The sequence below is a fragment of the Lissotriton helveticus genome, chromosome 2_1 (assembly GCF_964261635.1).
Source record: "Lissotriton helveticus chromosome 2_1, aLisHel1.1, whole genome shotgun sequence".
Lineage (NCBI taxonomy): Eukaryota > Metazoa > Chordata > Amphibia > Caudata > Salamandridae > Lissotriton > Lissotriton helveticus.
The window spans coordinates 1,687,103,751-1,687,120,606 of NC_136059.1; the positions used below are offsets into that span (position 1 = coordinate 1,687,103,751).

The window sequence follows — 16,856 nt, forward strand, 5'->3', positions numbered from 1 at the left end:
AAAATATCAATTCTCTCCGGTTTCCGTGTAACGGTACTCATCAATTGTTGTGGGAAAGTATGACTCAAAAGGCTATTCAAACTAAGCCCATGGGCGCTTTTTTTGAAGTTGCACGTTTGGGCAGGAACAAGTGCTTTAAGGAGCCTCCAGACCAAACACACCCCTTATCTACTCTGCCACTTGTTATTCCACTTCCACTTCAGTGCCCTGTAGGTGGCACTGAAGGAGGAGGCGAGGAGGAAGGCGGGGGGCTGCAGGGCACGCAAAGTTACACTCCGAGGCAGAGGCGAAAGAGTTACCGTCGAGGGGGAGCGCTCAAAAAACAGAGTCGGGACCTGTCGTTGTTAACAAAAAAATCTTCACCGCAAAAGTTTTTTTTTTATCGTTAGGGAGGATGCGCTGGGCAGGAAGAGGACTTTAAGATGCCGACAGAGGGGGCCTGCTCTCGGAGCGTGGCAGCGCGGGGGCAGAGATGGTGACCCGAGTAAAGCAGGCAGGACCCTCTGTGCCCGGGTGGGCGGCCCTACTGCTTGTGATTCTGGGCTTCTGCTGGGGGCGACCGGTACGGCACGGTAAGTGGCTCAAAAATAGAGATGTAATTAATGGTGGCGTAACGGTCACACGTGCTGCATTTCTGACGGCCTCTCGATGGTTTGAGTGCTTCGAGGAAGGTGTCCGTGAGCCTTGAAGCACGAAGGTGGTGTGTGCGCCTCTGATAATTTGAACATTTTGTGCACAAGCTTGTCAAAAAGCGTTTTTTAAGGGAAATATGAGCATAATAGTTTAAGTAGGTTAATGAGAGAAAATAAGAGAGAAATTGAAAAGTGGACATGAACATACATTTTGTTATCGCTTCGTAGATGATATATTCCCCACCACTCTCCCTCAAACTCCCTCAGTCTGGCTTGCTTGCAATCTATAATAATATATTGTAATTTCATATTCTAGATTTATTGTAAAAAAGGAACACAGAGCATAGCTTTTCGATTGTTTTTGTAAGCTACCTCCTTACCATCCCATCCCACTAAAATGTTGGACAGAATTTCTATGTTTTCTGCTAAATATATTTATTGTGATGAATGAAAAAGCGCTACATACAGCCTTTCTGTGTTTGTCCCTATTTCTTTAAGAAAATCCCCAGAGCTAAATGTTTTAATAGTGACAAAAAGTTATATCATTTTGGGTGACCCTGGACCAACTTATACTAATTGAGGGGGAGGGGGTCTTGGGGCAGTGGTTAATTTGTAAAAAAAATAAGTGCCGGGCTCTTCTCAGGAGGCAGCTTGCACCAGCCCATATCTCCTGTTAGCGCCGCCTAAAACAGAACCAACTACCAGCCATGAAAGACGCTTAAGGATGTGGCATAATGTCAGGGCTGCCGACTTCGGAGCTGGGAACCAGATTTCAGTCTCGGCGTTGGACCAGATAGTGTGATTCTGGGCAAATCACTCATCTCCCTGTGCCTACCAAAAATTAATGCGATTGTGACCGTAACTGGGGCTCATGAAAAGCACCGGTGTTGATGATTAAGTGCCGGTGCTGAGCATTGGAAACCACTGGCTCAAATTAAGCACTGCCTTGTGGCTCCATGAGGCTCCATGTCATTGAACACTTTGTGGCTAGTTCAGAGTTTACACAGGTGTGTTCTGGGAGCTGTAGTCGTGGTTCAGTTCAATTAAACCATGTGTACCAGTGGCGTAACAAAACTTGAGGGGCCAATCTATAAGGTACATGGAGGACCCCCCATTCCCAATTTAATCAGCTCTCCGGCCAGAGTATTGTGCTGAGGGGGCCCCCTGCAGCTCAGGATCCCCCACCCCGGAGGCTGTGGGGCCTGTGTTACTCCACTGACGTGTACTAGCACTCCTGAAAGTATTTGTTAAATTGATATGTTTTAGCGGCATGGAGCCATCTGGCAACCTTAGGCCATGGTAAGAAGCCCCACACAGAGCTCTCACATATTCCAGTTCCAAGAGTGGGTAGCTCATATTGGGCCAGATATGCTAAGAACTGATTCGCAAAAATCGTTCGCAAATTGCACACCAATGTTTTGTGAGTCAATTCTGACTTTTTACAAACAGACCTCTAGAGGTCAGTTCAGAAAAACCTAATTTGGAGTGGGTCGCAAATCGGCCTACCTCATTAATATTCAAGCGGTAGGTCTCAAATTGCTACTCACTGCGAATGGATCCCGTCAAATGGATAGCGGCCTACTGGGGTCAACAGACCACCGTTTCTGGGATCGCATTTAGACAAATTATTTTATATTCCACTCATTGCATGTGTGCTGCACAGTGCAGCGCACATGCAATGTGTGGAGCGCTTGCAGAAATGACCATATTTCTCTTTGTTACCAGCACCTGCTTCAAGGACACATTACATTTTTGATCTTAAAAGATGGGGCTTTGCATCCAAACTATGAGTTCTTGCACTGATCTACCCAAGTAACGCCCCTCCCCCTCCCCCCAAAAGCAAAGTGGCGCAAAGTGTTGTTTGGGCTGAGAAAAGGAAACCTTTCCAGCAAAAAACACATTTTTGAGCTGAATAGTAAATACCCTTGCAAAAGTTTGTGCTACTTTGCATCACCTGCCTTGGTGCAAAGCCTTAGTAAATCTAACCCCCGGTGTATAAGGAACCCGGGCCATATGTACTAAAGCATTTTCTCATAGACACAGAACGTGTACAACCCGTTGATACATGGGCAGCAGATTTCTGCTAACTGAAGTGCCTCTGGGCGCTTCTTATCGACTCAATGAGCAGGTGAATGGGGTGATAGGGCTGAGCATGAAAAAAGGGAACTTTTCCTTTGAGTGAGAGGCCCTTTATCTTCTTGGTTAGTTGGACTCTATGGGTTGTGTTGCATGCCTCTAAAAACTAGTAATGTACGCAATTTGCATGCTTTGTATTTGCATAATTACGCAAAATGCAAAGCTAGCTTCTGTATTTTAGAGCAAAATGTATCAATGCGAGGCTGCATTTATAATGCTAAAAAAATAGCACAAAAACACAAGCCCACAAAAAGAAGCTGATAGTTTCTGGCTGTTTGTATTGTTCCCATGCGCTCACGATAAATGTTTCCTCCGAACAGCGCAAATTATGCGCAGTGGCGTAATACTGTAATTTTGGGAATTTTTTGTGACAAGCGTAATGCAAAATTATTGAAATTATGGGCGTTTATATCAACAGAAGAGAAATTTTGGCTGGGTCTACTTATAAGAGCACCTGGGAGGAGGGGAGAGGAAGGCAAAGGCATTTGCTAAGAGGTATCTTGAAGAGACTTTTAGTACTGGTCAAATGAGGTGGAAAATTGCTTATTGAGGAGTGGTGACGGTGTGACCCAAAATACTCCCCACGAGGCCTTCTGCGTGAGAGAGATAAGCGGAGCGTGAGGGTATCTCCGGGAGAACCCACGGTGGCCAACTGTCGTAGTTTCGCTTCCTACCGGCTTTTTGAAAGTGCTGTTTACTTGTTTATTTTGGTTTTGACTGGGCAGTTATACCTTTTTAACTATACACAAAACAATATCTCTCTGGGATCCTTTTCGCTGCAAGCCTCTCCAGATGTTAGACCTCACATCATGTGTAATACAGACCAAGGTCCGAGCCTATGGTTTTAGGAAATTTGCCAATCATGAAAGGATACATTTGGTGATATTTCTAAGCTGTAAATTGGCACTTGGAAATATAGGGCCTCATTTATGAGGCCGTGCGTCACTTTTACGCCGCCGGTGCGTCACTTTTTGTGACGCACCAGCAGCATAAAAAATGTGCCTTGTTTCACCATATTTACAAAGTGACGCATCTACCTAGATGCGTCACTTTGTAAACCCCAGCGCTACATTATTCCTACGCCAGGTCTAATGTATGCAGGGAGGGGTGTTTTGATGCAAGAAAGGGTCATGGAAGTGACGCAGTGAAATCTATAAGATTTCACTGCGCCATTTTTTGGCCACTAATGCGTCTAAATCTTACGCCTGCTTCATGACAGGTGTAAGACTGACGCAGGCACTAACAACATGGGACTTGCCCATGTGAAAGTACACATTGCTGGAGTTGCGTTACTTTTGTGACACCCTCCAGCAATGCGTCACTTTTGCGCCTACAGATACGTCAGAAATACTGACGTATCTGTAACTCCTTGCGACATGATGCGTCATATTATAAATATGACGCATCAATCATGACGTAATGAGTGCGCACTGAGAAGTGACACAGCGCTGCTTTCACGCAGCGATGTGTAATTTCTCATAAATGAGGCCCATAGTGTTTAATACTGTGTGTTAGCCAATTTCTTGATAATGGCGAATTTTGGGGTATTTAAAAGTATGTGTCACAGGGAGTCAAAAATTATGTGCCCTGGATCACTTCTTATAAGGTCTCCTTTAAAGTTTTGTTTAAAGAGAACTTGGAAAGTCCTTTTTTTAGGTTGAGCATGCCAGACAGCGCAACTGTCTGGTGAGAAAGGCATATTGTGAGCTTACCAATCACTTAGACGGGCTGGCAGCCTGCCCATTTCTTACCATTAGTTGAATTTGAATTTGAATTTGAATTTGAATTTAAAACATTTGTAGAGCGCAGCATACACCCTGCGCTTTCTTGGCGCTGTAAGACATGGTTAAGCAAAACGGAGCTGTGGATGGCTGGCCCAAGAGGTAGTCATGAGGCACAATTTACAGAGGAAAGGCTTGTTTAAACAAAAACGTTTTAAGGTCTTTGCGGAAAAAGGAATAATGGGAGGCAGATCGTAAATGGTCGGGGAGGGAGTTCCAGAAGGTAGGAGCCAGAGTTGAAAAATTGGCTCCTCCCCACTTTTTCCGTTTGTAGCGGGGAATTTGGAGGAGGGATTTGGACGATGAACGAAGCTCTCTGACTGGAGCATATTCTTTAATCAGAGAGGAAATGAAAGCGGGGGCATAGCCCTGGCGAACCTGAAAAATCATACAGCCAGTTTTAAAAAGGGAACGTTCCTTAACAGGGAGCCAATGAAGTTCCTTGAGAAGGGGTGTAGAGTGATGAAAACGCGCAAGACCAAACACCAGTCGTGCCGCTTGGTTCTGAACCATCTGGAGCTTCCGCAGGCTGTACGCAGGGATGCCGTTGTATAGGGCATTAGCGTAATCCAGCCGCGAAATCACCAGGGCAGACATGATCTGTTTGAGTGCCAGAGGGGAAAAGAAACGAGAAACAGTGCGAATAGTGCGGAGAATAAGGAAACAGGAGGAGACAACGGAGCTGATTTGTGAGTGTAAAGTGAGTTGGTTATTTACTTTAACACCCAGGGTTTTGACTGTGGAGGAAGGAGTGGGGGAAGGACCAAAAGAAGGGGGCCAGAACAGAGAGTTCCAGGGACTGGAAGAACCACCTGTGAGAACCAACTCGGTTTTGTCCGGGTTCAGTTTGAGATGGTTGTGGTTCATCCAGTCCCTGATGAAAATCATGATAGACTGGAAATTAGAAATAGAGTGAGGAGAAGAGGAGAGACTGAAGATGAGCTGGAGGTCATCCGCATAATTATATACGGTGACCTCCAGCTGCTGGAGCGCAGAAATTAAAGGAAAGATGTATAGGTTGAAGAGTAAAGGAGAAAGTGAGGAACCCTGGGGAACACCACAAGTGACGTGGAGTGGAGTAGTCATGAAATCCCCCATCCGAACCGCCTGGGTGCGGTCCCTCAGGAAGGACGATAGCCAGACCAGGGCTGAGCCCTCGATTCCCGCCGCTCTGACACGTGAAAGCAAGATGGTATGGTCCACCGTGTCAAAAGCGGCAGAGAGGTCGAGGAGCACCAGCGCCTGATGTTTATTTTGGTCCATGCCATCCCTGAGGTTGTCCAGGACCGACACCACGACGGATTCGGTAGAGTGCCTGGGACGGAAGCCGGCCTGACGAGACGCCAAGCCTCCATTTGCCTCTACATGGGCGCTGAGTACCGAGGTGACATGGCGCTCAAGCACCTTCCCCAAATAGGGCAGTAGGGAAATGGGGCGATAGTTGGCTAGAGTGGACGGATCAGCGCCGGACTTCTTCAAAATGGGCACAATAGTGGCTGATTTGAATGCGGGGATCACGACTCCCTGAGCGAGAGAGCTATTGAGGAATGTGATTGGGGGCTGGGGGCAGGCAGAGTAAATCTGTTGTAGAATTCGTGTCGGGCAGATGTCTGCTGGAGAGCCAGATTTGACTTTAGGCAGCATCTCCAAAAATAGGTCTTTAGTGAAGGGAGGAATAGAAGTGAGACGGGACTGAACAGTGGGGGGAAGAGGGTCAACGAACGTAGAAGAGGGCGGGGGAATGTTTGCCTTAATGATTGCAATCTTATCCAAAAAAAATGAATTTAATTGGTCACACAGGGCCTGGGTAGGCGGAAGTTGGGGTGAAGCCCTATCAGAGTAGGCTAGGTCGTTGACTATGGTGAAAATCTCCCTAGGTTTATTTTCGGCTGACTGGATTTTTGTGGAAAAATACATAGTTTTGGTGACTAAAATGGCTTTTTTGTACTCTGTTAGCAGTGAGGAGTATTGGTTTTTCAGTAAAGGACAGTAATTTCTTCTCCACTGCCTCTCAGCTTGCCGTACAGCCAATTTCTGTTCCTTTAGGTCGTCACTGAACCACCTATTGGAGTCCTTGAGTCGTCGAGTTGAAATACGGCGTAATGGGGCGACCGAGTCGCAGCTTTCAGCAAGCCAGGTGTTAATAGCAGTGGCTTGGAGATTGGAAGATAGACCTGAAAGATTGGGAGAGGACTTCAGAAGCAGGGAGGTCAGTGTAGGAAAATCAACCCGATTCCAATTCCGTGCCCAGGTGTTTTTGGCGAGCGGAACCTTAGTGGCGGGGTTGAGAAGAAGAGAAAAGGAAATGAGGGCATGGTCAGACCAAGGGCAGGGAGATACAGTCACGGGGGAGACAGAAAGGTTTAGGGACCATACCTGGTCTAATGTATGACCATGAGAATGTGTGGGGACAAGTATGTGAGGGACAAAATTCAGGGACTGGAGGGATTCAGTGAATTGTTTAGAAGGGGTACACTCTGAGGGGTCCGAGGGCCAGTAATTAAAATCGCCTAACACCAAGACGGAGGCGTGGTTGACCACCAGGGTGGCCAATAGGTCTTGAAATGCTGGCAGGAACAGAGGCGAGGGCTGGGGTGGACGATACATTAGAAGACAAGTAATCGGAGGAGTAAAAGAGAAAGAGCGAGCTACAAGGTATTCAGTGGAGGCGATGGGGGGGGAGGGCAAAAATTGAAAATTATAATCCGAGAGGGCAATTAAGGCTACTCCGCCACCAATCCTGCCTACTGGGCGGTCAGCGCGTAAAGCGACATAGGAAGGGGGGAGAGCAGCCAAAAGAGCAGGTAAGGAAGAGTCACAGAACCAGGTTTCGGTCAGGAGCAGTAGGTCGGGCTTTTCAGAATCAAGCAGGACAAACAGTTCTTGGTGGTGTTTAACCGCTGACCTGGTATTGAGCAAAATGATGGATAAAGAAGGAGTGGGAGGGAGGGAACCAAGTAAAGAGGGAGGCGGTGGGAGAAGTGCAGGGGGGGGAGACGAAGGAGTCAAGGAAGAGGGGGTAAGTCCTAGTGAGGCGATGTGGCAGCGGGTTGACTCTGATAGCGGCCAGTGATCCTGAAGAGTGGTGAGCTCCCCAGCAGAGTATGTTATAAAATGGACATTATGACGGGGCCCTGGGCCTGGTCGGCCGCGGACGGGCGCAGACGGGCTTGACTTATGCGCGACTTCGGCGCGAAGTCGGTGCTCCCGCTGCGCTCGTCCGCTGCGCTCGTCCGCTGCGCTTCCTCCATACTGCCGTTTTATACACATAAGAGGGAACACTAGACCGCTAACCTGCAATGCTTGTAAGCAGGGCGGAAGTGGTGTTGCAGGCAGGCAGGAAGTGACGCTCCTCTGACTGACCCTCCGCGCAAACGGCACAGAGCCGGGGCGGAACGGGGTCACGAGCGTGGCAAAGTGAGGTAAGGTACAATAGTGCGCAACAAAAATCAAATGAAAAATATAAGAGTGCTATTAAAATCAGCAATCCACAATTAGATCGATATTTAAAGTTTTAAAATTTCCAGCAGCCTCAGCGAGCGTGCATCCGCAGCCTAGCTCGCCGCTTTTGTCACTGGCCGGGCGCTGGGAGCGAGATTAAATCTACTCCAGTTCGACAACACTAGACCGCTAACCTGCAATGCCTGTAAGCAGGGCGGAAGTGGTGTTGCAGGCAGGCAGGAAGTGACGCTCCTCTGACTGACCCTCCGCGCAAACGGCACAGAGCCGGGGCGGTACGGGGTCACGAGCGTGGCAAAGTGAGGTAAGGTACAATAGTGCGCAACACAAATCAAATGAAAAATACAAGAGTGCTATTAAAATCAGCAATCCACAATTAGATCGATATTTAAAGTTTTAAAATTTCCAGCAGCCTCAGCGAGCGTGCATCCGCAGCCTAGCTCGCCGCTTTTGGGTTGGGTTGGGTCTACTATCACTCTCATTTGCCTGCTTCTTATTCGATGGCTTACCTTGTCCATCTTGTGCCTGTCCCTCCCCTTGAGCATTTCCAATATACTTGTGTCCTTCCACTGCTCAATTTTAGGGTAATACTTTATTCTTTTTATCTTAAACACTCCACGAGAGTGCTTGTTTTGCAGCTGTCTCCCTAGTGTGATCTTTTACCCCTCCACGCTCCGTATTGCTCTCTCTCCCCCTGTGCTTTGCTCCATGGCTGCGCTCGATTAGCGCAAAGTGTGCTAGCGCCTAGAACTTCCTCATCGGTAGTCCTAAAGTTTTTCTGTTTGCCTCACCTTCCACAGCGATTAGATTTGGTACTACACCCTTTTATTGATGTGTTGTGCATTGCTGATGCCCCATATCTTTCCATTCTGGAAGGTAAACTGGAACACCCACATTTTAACCCACAGCAGCCATGAAATATACACAGGGCTACTTTGTCACTGTAAGTCCATTTACAACTGTTTCCAGTTTTGTTTTTGCAATTCAGATTCTGGCCATTATATTGGCATTGTTCCACTTAGTTTAGGAGCATAACAAACATGTTGTCTGAAGACCAAGCCACATTTCCTCCTGTATATTCTTCTGGGGCATAGGGTGTTTCTTCCAGGAATAAAAATAACAATTTTTTTAATGCAAAGCTACTTCAAATTTTAAGCGTTGTAAACAACAGATGTCACTATTACTCAATGTAATGGTTCTCTATTTACTGACCTTGGAAGTATGAGTTATCTTGGCTGGTATTTGTAGTGTTAATGCCCGATACCTCAACAATGAACATTTAACTAACTGATCTATCCTAAGACTGAGGATCCCTCAATGTAAGGCCTGACATCTTTGCCGTGGTTTTTGCCCTAACGTGTTGCCTTCAATGCACCTGTTTTTCTGACTCCGTTTTTGCTGACCTAAGGACTCTGTGTACATTAGCTCTTCTAACTAGTGCTAAAGTGCTTGTGCTCTCTTGTAAAAACATGGTAGAATTAGCTTAGACCCAATTAACATAATTAATTTACTTGTAAGTTTATAGTAAAGTGGCACTACCTGGGTGCAGGGCCTGTAAATTAAATGCTACTAGTCGGCCTGCATCACTGCTTGTGCCACCCACTTAAGTAACCCTTTAAACGTGTCTCAGGTGTACCATTGCAGCCTGTGTGTGTAGTTTTAAACTGCCATTTATACCTGCCAAATAAAACATTATGCCTTGTCCAAACCTTCCTTATACATATGTCACCCCTAGGGTAGGCCCCTTAAAAGCCCAGAGAACAGGGTGCAGTGTATTTAAAATGTAGTACTTGCGTTTTACATGTCCTGGTAGTGGAACACTCTTAAATTATTTTTTCACTACTGCAAGGCCTACCTCCCCCATAGGATAATATTGAATTTATCTTATTACATTTAATACGCTGTCACTTCTAAATGGGTACAGGTAACCAACCAGATCATGTTTGGTGTCTTTGGAATTGTAATGAAAAATCCTCTCTTATGGTAAAGTTGGATTTTTTATTACAATTTTGAAAATGCCACTTTTAGAAATTTGGTATTTTCCTGCCTTACCCCATTAGTGCATGTAGCCTGTCTCTAGGTCACATGACTGGGTGCAACTTACTGCTAGGCTTTGTGTATTCCTCCTAGACAGCCACACGCAATCGAGAGCTTAGGTATGCCTAGATTGGCCATCACTGGTAGGATGGGAGGGTGGAGCTGGGCACATCCCTACTCACACTTGAGTAGGATAGGCCTCCACACCAAGGACTTCATACCCCCTGTAGTTAGTGTGGAGCTAGGGCAGGGGAGGCAGGAAATCTGTGCACTTCAAAGGGAAACCTCGAAGTGTCTCTAATTTCACAGGAGGCACCTGGTATAAATATTGGAACACAGACACCAACTCTTTGGTACAGTTCTGGACTTGTGGAGACTCTGCCAGGAAGAAGGATTGCTGTGCTGCTGAAAGGACTGCCGCTCTGCTGGATTGCTGCCCTTCCCGACTACTGGCTTGCTGGACTGCTACCGCGCTGGATTGCTGCCCTGTGGTCCTCCTGCCTTCCTGCCTGAGTCAGAGTATTTTAAACCTGCACCTGAACCCATGACTCCCAGAGTGACTCCAAGGGCTGTTCTGCTGGCCTCCTGTTCAGAGCCACAAGGAGATAGCAGATTCCCAACCACCTGCACCAGCACCCAGATCCATCACAAGCAAACCTGTGACCCCCAAGTGGTGCTCCTCAGATTCTGGACCTTTGGTGTGGCCTTAGAGAGGCTGAATTGAAGTTTTTGGGCTCTTCGCAATTGCGACTGGGCTTGTTGACACTAAAACCTTGTTGCTCACACAGTCCACCAATTCGAAATTCCATTAACCCGACTCTTTGCACTACAGCATCCACCACCTGTGGGAAGAGCCACAGTGATCCTTTGGCCTGCCCACCCGTTCACGACAACTACAACGCCAGGCCTGTTCTTCGCTCTACAACGATGACTGTCTGCCATGCTTCTCTGCTCATCGCAGCCCCTTCCACAGCAAACTGTACTCTTTCCACAGGATAGAGAAGGTAACTTTTCAGCAGGACTAACCTGGTCCCTGTATCCGACCCATGCTCCATCACGGTCAGCCTAAACTTGAGACTTTCTTCCGGTCTCAGACGACCAGCTAGCTGTGAGTGGCGCTTTTGTCTTTTTGATGCTATTTTCACTTAAATCATTAAAATTGCATATCTCTGATTGGATTTTGGTCATTTTGGTACTGGTTTATTTACTAAAAAATAGCTCTATTTTTCTAAAATAGTGTGGGATTTTCCTTTTGTTGTGCTTTCACTTTATTACTGTTTGAAATGCAGCACATATACTTTACACAATGCCTCTAAGTTAACCTGACTGGCCTGTGGCAAACCACCAGAGGGTTGGGCACAGGTCGATTTGGGGTTTGCTTGTGCCTTACACTGAAAAGGATTGCGGTATCTGCTTGAGTAGGAGTTTATCCTCTCAAACAGTACCCCAATTTCTCACACTCAGCTAGTTCAGTCTCACAAGCACGGCCCAACTGATTCATGCAGTGGCGTAGTGAACCCCCCATTAAAGCAGCTTAACTGGTGCCTGCCCCTGAGCCTGCTGGGCTGGTGGATTGGGTTCCACTAAGTGATTGGGCCTCTTGTGACTGCAGGCCTGCAGACAAAATGCTCATAAATACCACTGTTAAGGAATACCACGAAAGAGCGCTATGTGAGCTGCACTGCCATGAACAGCAAAGGACGGAAATAATGAAAATAGAGAGATAGATAGGCAGAAAAGTGGTACGAGGAACCAAAGTAAGAAATAAAAAAGTAAGTATGAGAGGCAAATAGAATGAAAGAACAAAAGGAAGTGTGAAAGAAAATAAGGAACACAACTGTAGAACGGAATAATGAAAAGACAAAACGGTGAAATTATGGAAACGTGAAAATAAATGTACATCAAAGCATGAAACAAAGAGTGAAACGACGGATGGGTGCAAAGGTGGATAGATAAATACATGGATATATATATATATATATATATATATTTTTTTTTGGGATTAAAGACTTTTATTCAGATTTACAAGTCAGTACACCGCTATTTAGCCAACAACCCGGAGGCAGGCAGCATCTGTATTTTCAATTCGACCTCATGATGTGGTCATACATTTGTACATAACTTCCAATGCGGCGTCGTGCATTATAATGATAGAGAAGAAACACTATAAAACAAACATTCATAACTAAACCAACATAGTTCTGTGTTGTGGTACGTCTAATCGTTTCGCACTTACAGTGTCTTGTCACCTTCACCCGAGTGAGCCTGGTAGGTCGCAGCAATGTAAGGGTTGGGGGGGGGGGGAGGAAGGGGAGCCATCTCAATGGGCAAGCCACACCTGGCCTCTCATCCATACAGCCATAAGTGGTCACATTGCTAGGAGTTATACTCAGTCAATCACCTCGCCAGGCAATCCCAGTGCACCAAGCATCTTGTCATATCAGGCAGTCTCCCACGTTTCAGCTCCAGCCTATCGTAGTACTTTCACGTCTACCTCATGACCGTATCTACCCATCCTCGTCTTCACCAGTCAACCAGGCTGTCAAGGGTTGCCAAATATCAGTAGGTCTAGATCGCAGCGGTAGGAGTTCCCCATATGTTGTTAATTGATCACGACAATATAGGGCAGAGTTAATCCAGCCCTTCACCCCTGGAGCTGCCCCTTGTTTCCAATGTAGTGCAATCTGCCTCTTCGCCAAGAGGAGCAACATAGCGGCCAATTTCCGCGAGGCTCGGGGTATAGCGGCCACCAATCCCAGCAGAGCCACCAGCGGATCAGGAGGCAACTGTTCTTCTATTATATGTCCCAGTTTCGTGAATATCTCTACCCAGTATTGCTGCACGGGAGGACACGTCCATGTGATATGAAAGAAGGTTGCATCTATAGCACCCCAGCGCCAACATCGGGAGTCGGCCAGCAACCCCATTTTGAAGAGCTGCGATGGCGTGCGATAAGTTCTGTGCAGAAAATTAAAGTGTATTAGTCTCAGCCTGTAATTGGGCGATAGATTTTCAAGTTGGCTGCAGCAGAACGTCCATTGGTTATCTGTTATGCTTATACCCATCTCCGTTTCCCACTGCGTTTTTGAACCGGGTCGCGTCCATGGCGCCGTGTTCTGTGTTGCCCTATAGATCCTGGTAATCAGTTTGTTCGGGGATTTGTTCACTAGCACCTCTTCCAGTGCTGAGAGCGCTGGCGGCGCCGCTGGGAACGTCGGGTATCTCGCCTTGCATGCCGCTCGAAGTTGATAATAGAGTAGTAACTCAGACGCTGTAGGCGTGTCAGAAACGCAGATGACACCCAGTTCCACAAATGTGTCGTCCGGGTATAGGTCACTCGCGACCATAAGTCCGCACTTGCGCGCCCTTTCGGTTATCGCCGCGTCCTGCAAAGGGCCTAGTAACGGGTTACCGCCCAGTGGCATAGACGGTGCGTATAGTTCAGTGACGTTCGCCCGTTTTGCTAGGTTTTGCCACGCCCATCTAACTGTCTCCACGGTGTTCACATCTTCCGGTGTGCGTTTATAATTGTGGTAGACCGTTGTGTTCAAGGGAGTGGGTGCCGAAACGTCCATTTCAATCGCCACATGCGGTTGATATGGGACCGGGTGTTGCCAGAAGTGCAGGTATTGGGCCTGAGTGCAATACGCATACAGCTCAATGTCCGGGGCCGCCAGTCCACCCTGTCGAAAAGGTAGCGTCAATACCTTCCACTGCACTCTCGGCTGTTTTCCCGCCCATACCAGATCCAAAAGCGCAGATCGCACGCGTTTGAAGAAGGACAAGGTTAGTGGCAGGGGTATGTTTGCAAATAAGTATAGGAATTTAGGCAGTACAACCATTTTGGTTATGGCTATGCGGCCCGTCATTGACAGCGGTAAGGTGACCCACTTCCTCACCTTGGTCTCTAGCCAGTCCACAGCCGTGCCGTAATTCAGTAGCCATAGTTCTTGAACCGAGCGGCTAATGTGGACACCCAAGTATGTTACCTCCTCAGCCACCCAGGGAATGGGGAATTCGGTAGAGCATTCCGCCGTGCTGTCCGTCAACGGAAGCATTGAGGACTTAGTCCAATTTATGGTAATGCCAGTCAGGCCACCATATCGCACTAGCTCCCTCATGAGGGGGTCGAAATTGTCTGCCGGGTTTTGCATAAAGATCGTCATGTCATCTGCATATAAGGACACTAATAATCCTCTGGAGGTGAAGCCTATACTTCGCTGGGTGTGGTGTTGCTTGAGTCTCGCCGCGAGCGGTTCTGTGGCAATGGCGAACAGTAATGGCGACAATGGGCAGCCCTGCCTGGTCCCTCTAGTGATATGTATAGGCTGCGAGATCTTACCATTTACTTTTACTCGCGCTATAGGACAGTTGTAGAGGATGCATATTTTCTGAATAAATAGTTTACTGAATCCCATTCTGGTGAACAGAGCTTGCAGGAATTTCCATTCGAGAGAGTCAAATGCCTTGGTGGCATCTAACAAGGCAGCAGTTGCCTGGACTTTGGGGTCCAGGTAATGAAGTAGTCCAAATAATGTGCGTAAGTTGTGTGAGGTAGATCTACCCGCCACAAATCCCGACTGATCAGATAGTGCTATCTGGGGCAGCATCGGCGTCAGGCGTTCCGCCAGTAGTTTAGCATAAATTTTGGCATCTAGATTTATCAGTGAGAGTGGCCTATAGGAATCTGGACTCGTGGGATCCTTGTTTGGCTTTAGGAGCGTTATTATCATGGCCTCTCGGAGCGACGGGGGAAGGCACCCAGTGTCAATCGCTTCCATGTACATCCTATGCAACCTAGGGACAATGATGTCTGCGTATTCTTTATAGAATGACGCCGTAAGGCCATCGGGTCCCGGCGCCTTACCGGAAGGCATGCCGGCTATTGTCAGTCGTATGTCATCCTGTGTTAATGGCAAGTCCATATATTCACGGGCACCGTTGTTGAACCAAGCCAGTGCAATTGTGTCCAGGTACTCCGTTATCACCTCATCTTTCGGTTGTATTTTGGAGGTGTATAAGTCCTCGTAATAGGTGGTCATAGTGTGCAAGATATCATCCGGAGTCCTGACAGATTCGTCAGTGTCAGTGACTAGTTCCAAAATATATTCCGCACCTCTGGGCTTACGAAGCATAGCGGCCAACGTCCTCCCAGGACGGTCCCCCTCCCCATATCTCCAGGCCTGAGCATATTTATGCAAGAATTTCACCTCTCTGTCAGCTTCCTCCTGATACTGCGTGAGTTTGGTCCTGAATGCCGCCCTATTACTAGCAGTGGGTGACCCAGTAATCTCAGCCTCTAGAGCTGCCAACTCCCTCTCTAGCGTGTCCAATGTGTTCCTGATGGACCGGAGCACACCCGTTTTCAGAGCCATACAGTGTCCCCTAGTCACCACCTTGCAGGCTTCCCAAAGCGTGCCAGGCGAGTCCACGGTCCCTTCGTTTAACTCAAAGAATTCTTCCAGTTTCTCTCTTAGTTCTTCCTTAAACACCTGGTCTAGTAAGGCCTGTGACGGGAATCGCCAGCTGAATGGTTGTGCGTACTGAGCGGGAGTGGCCAGTGTCACACCCACGGGCGCATGGTCCGACAACGATCTAGGTAAGTGCACTGCCGTCAAAACCGAGGCATGTAGGTCCCTGGATAGCAGCCAGTAATCCAGTCTCGACCACGCGGCCCTATGAGCCGTCATGCAAGTACCCGCCCGCGCGTGGGGATTCAATTGTCTACAGGAGTCCACCAGGGACGCCTCCATGATAATACTTCCTAACGCTTCAGCCGCCCTCGGGTGGTGTTCGCGGGCAGCGCCCTGGCGGTCTAATACGTCAGACAGCACTACATTGAAATCACCCGCCCACAGGATCGCCGCATCGCTAAAGGGACGTATTTTCTCCCATAGTTTCTCATAAAAATCAGGATTATCATCATTCGGGCCATAAACATTCACCAGCAACAACTGGATTCCGCACAGCACTCCTAGTATCAATGTGTACCTCCCTTCTCCATCCTTCAGCACTCGTTGTGTCACCCAATGTAGGCCCCTGCGGACCAAGACCGCCACCCCCCTGGCATAATTCGAGTACGGGGCGTGTATCACTTCTCCCCATCTGGTGTGTTTGAGTTGCGGGGCATCTGTGGTATTTAGATGTGTTTCCTGCAGCATGCAAATATCTACATGTTTCCGCGACAAATAGGCATGCACCAATCTCGCCTTCCTCCTATCATTCATACCTCGTACATTCCAAGATAAGCATGTTATGGATTTCAACTCGGCGTGTCCAGTCGAGCTATGGGGCATTCCATTCTCTAAACCGTTACCAGTGGCCATCACGATACTAAATCAGGAATGGGCAAGCGGATTTGCATAGTGCTTGAAACATTGTTACTGCAGCTCAGTAGCCCCAACCTAACGGGCATTCGGAAACACGGCCGCATCAGACTCCATCCCCAGTTCCTCACATTAGTGCCAGTGACCACTATATAGGAGATCTTTAGTGACATATGCAACACAGATTTTTTATAGGTTAATAGAACCAACACTTTTTTTTTGAAAATCTGTTTATTAGTAAAGCATGTGAAGCAGTTACACACATTTCAATTTCAGTACATCAATATAAACCACGGAGATATCCGCTCAAAACAAATCTGTAGCTTTGTCATTTTGATTTCACATTTTACATTTTACGGCGATCAGAACTGTCGCAGTTAAACAAACCCCCAACTTTAGAAACCCTCCCACCACCCTCGAACAACCCACCCGACACTCTCTTTGCAGTTATCAAATGAAGTGAATAGAACGAACATTTATCTGGG

The 16,856-nt window shown here is 47.5% G+C and overlaps 1 protein-coding gene across 4 annotated transcripts in view; it reads left to right on the top strand.

The window, feature by feature from the left end:
- The first annotated feature begins 201 nt into the window (after positions 1 to 201).
- Positions 202 to 16,856, top strand: part of SUSD1 (sushi domain containing 1) — a 678,087-nt gene continuing 661,432 nt past the window's right edge. For 3 of the 4 annotated variants that reach the window (XM_078676646.1, XM_078676644.1, XM_078676645.1), the window contains exon 1: positions 328 to 572. In XM_078676646.1, coding sequence (XP_078532772.1) covers positions 473 to 572 — 100 coding nt within the window. In that variant the 5' untranslated portion in view covers positions 328 to 472. Of the gene's footprint in view, positions 573 to 16,856 lie in introns of all 4 variants that reach the window. The other variant, XM_078676643.1, reaches the window with a different exon arrangement.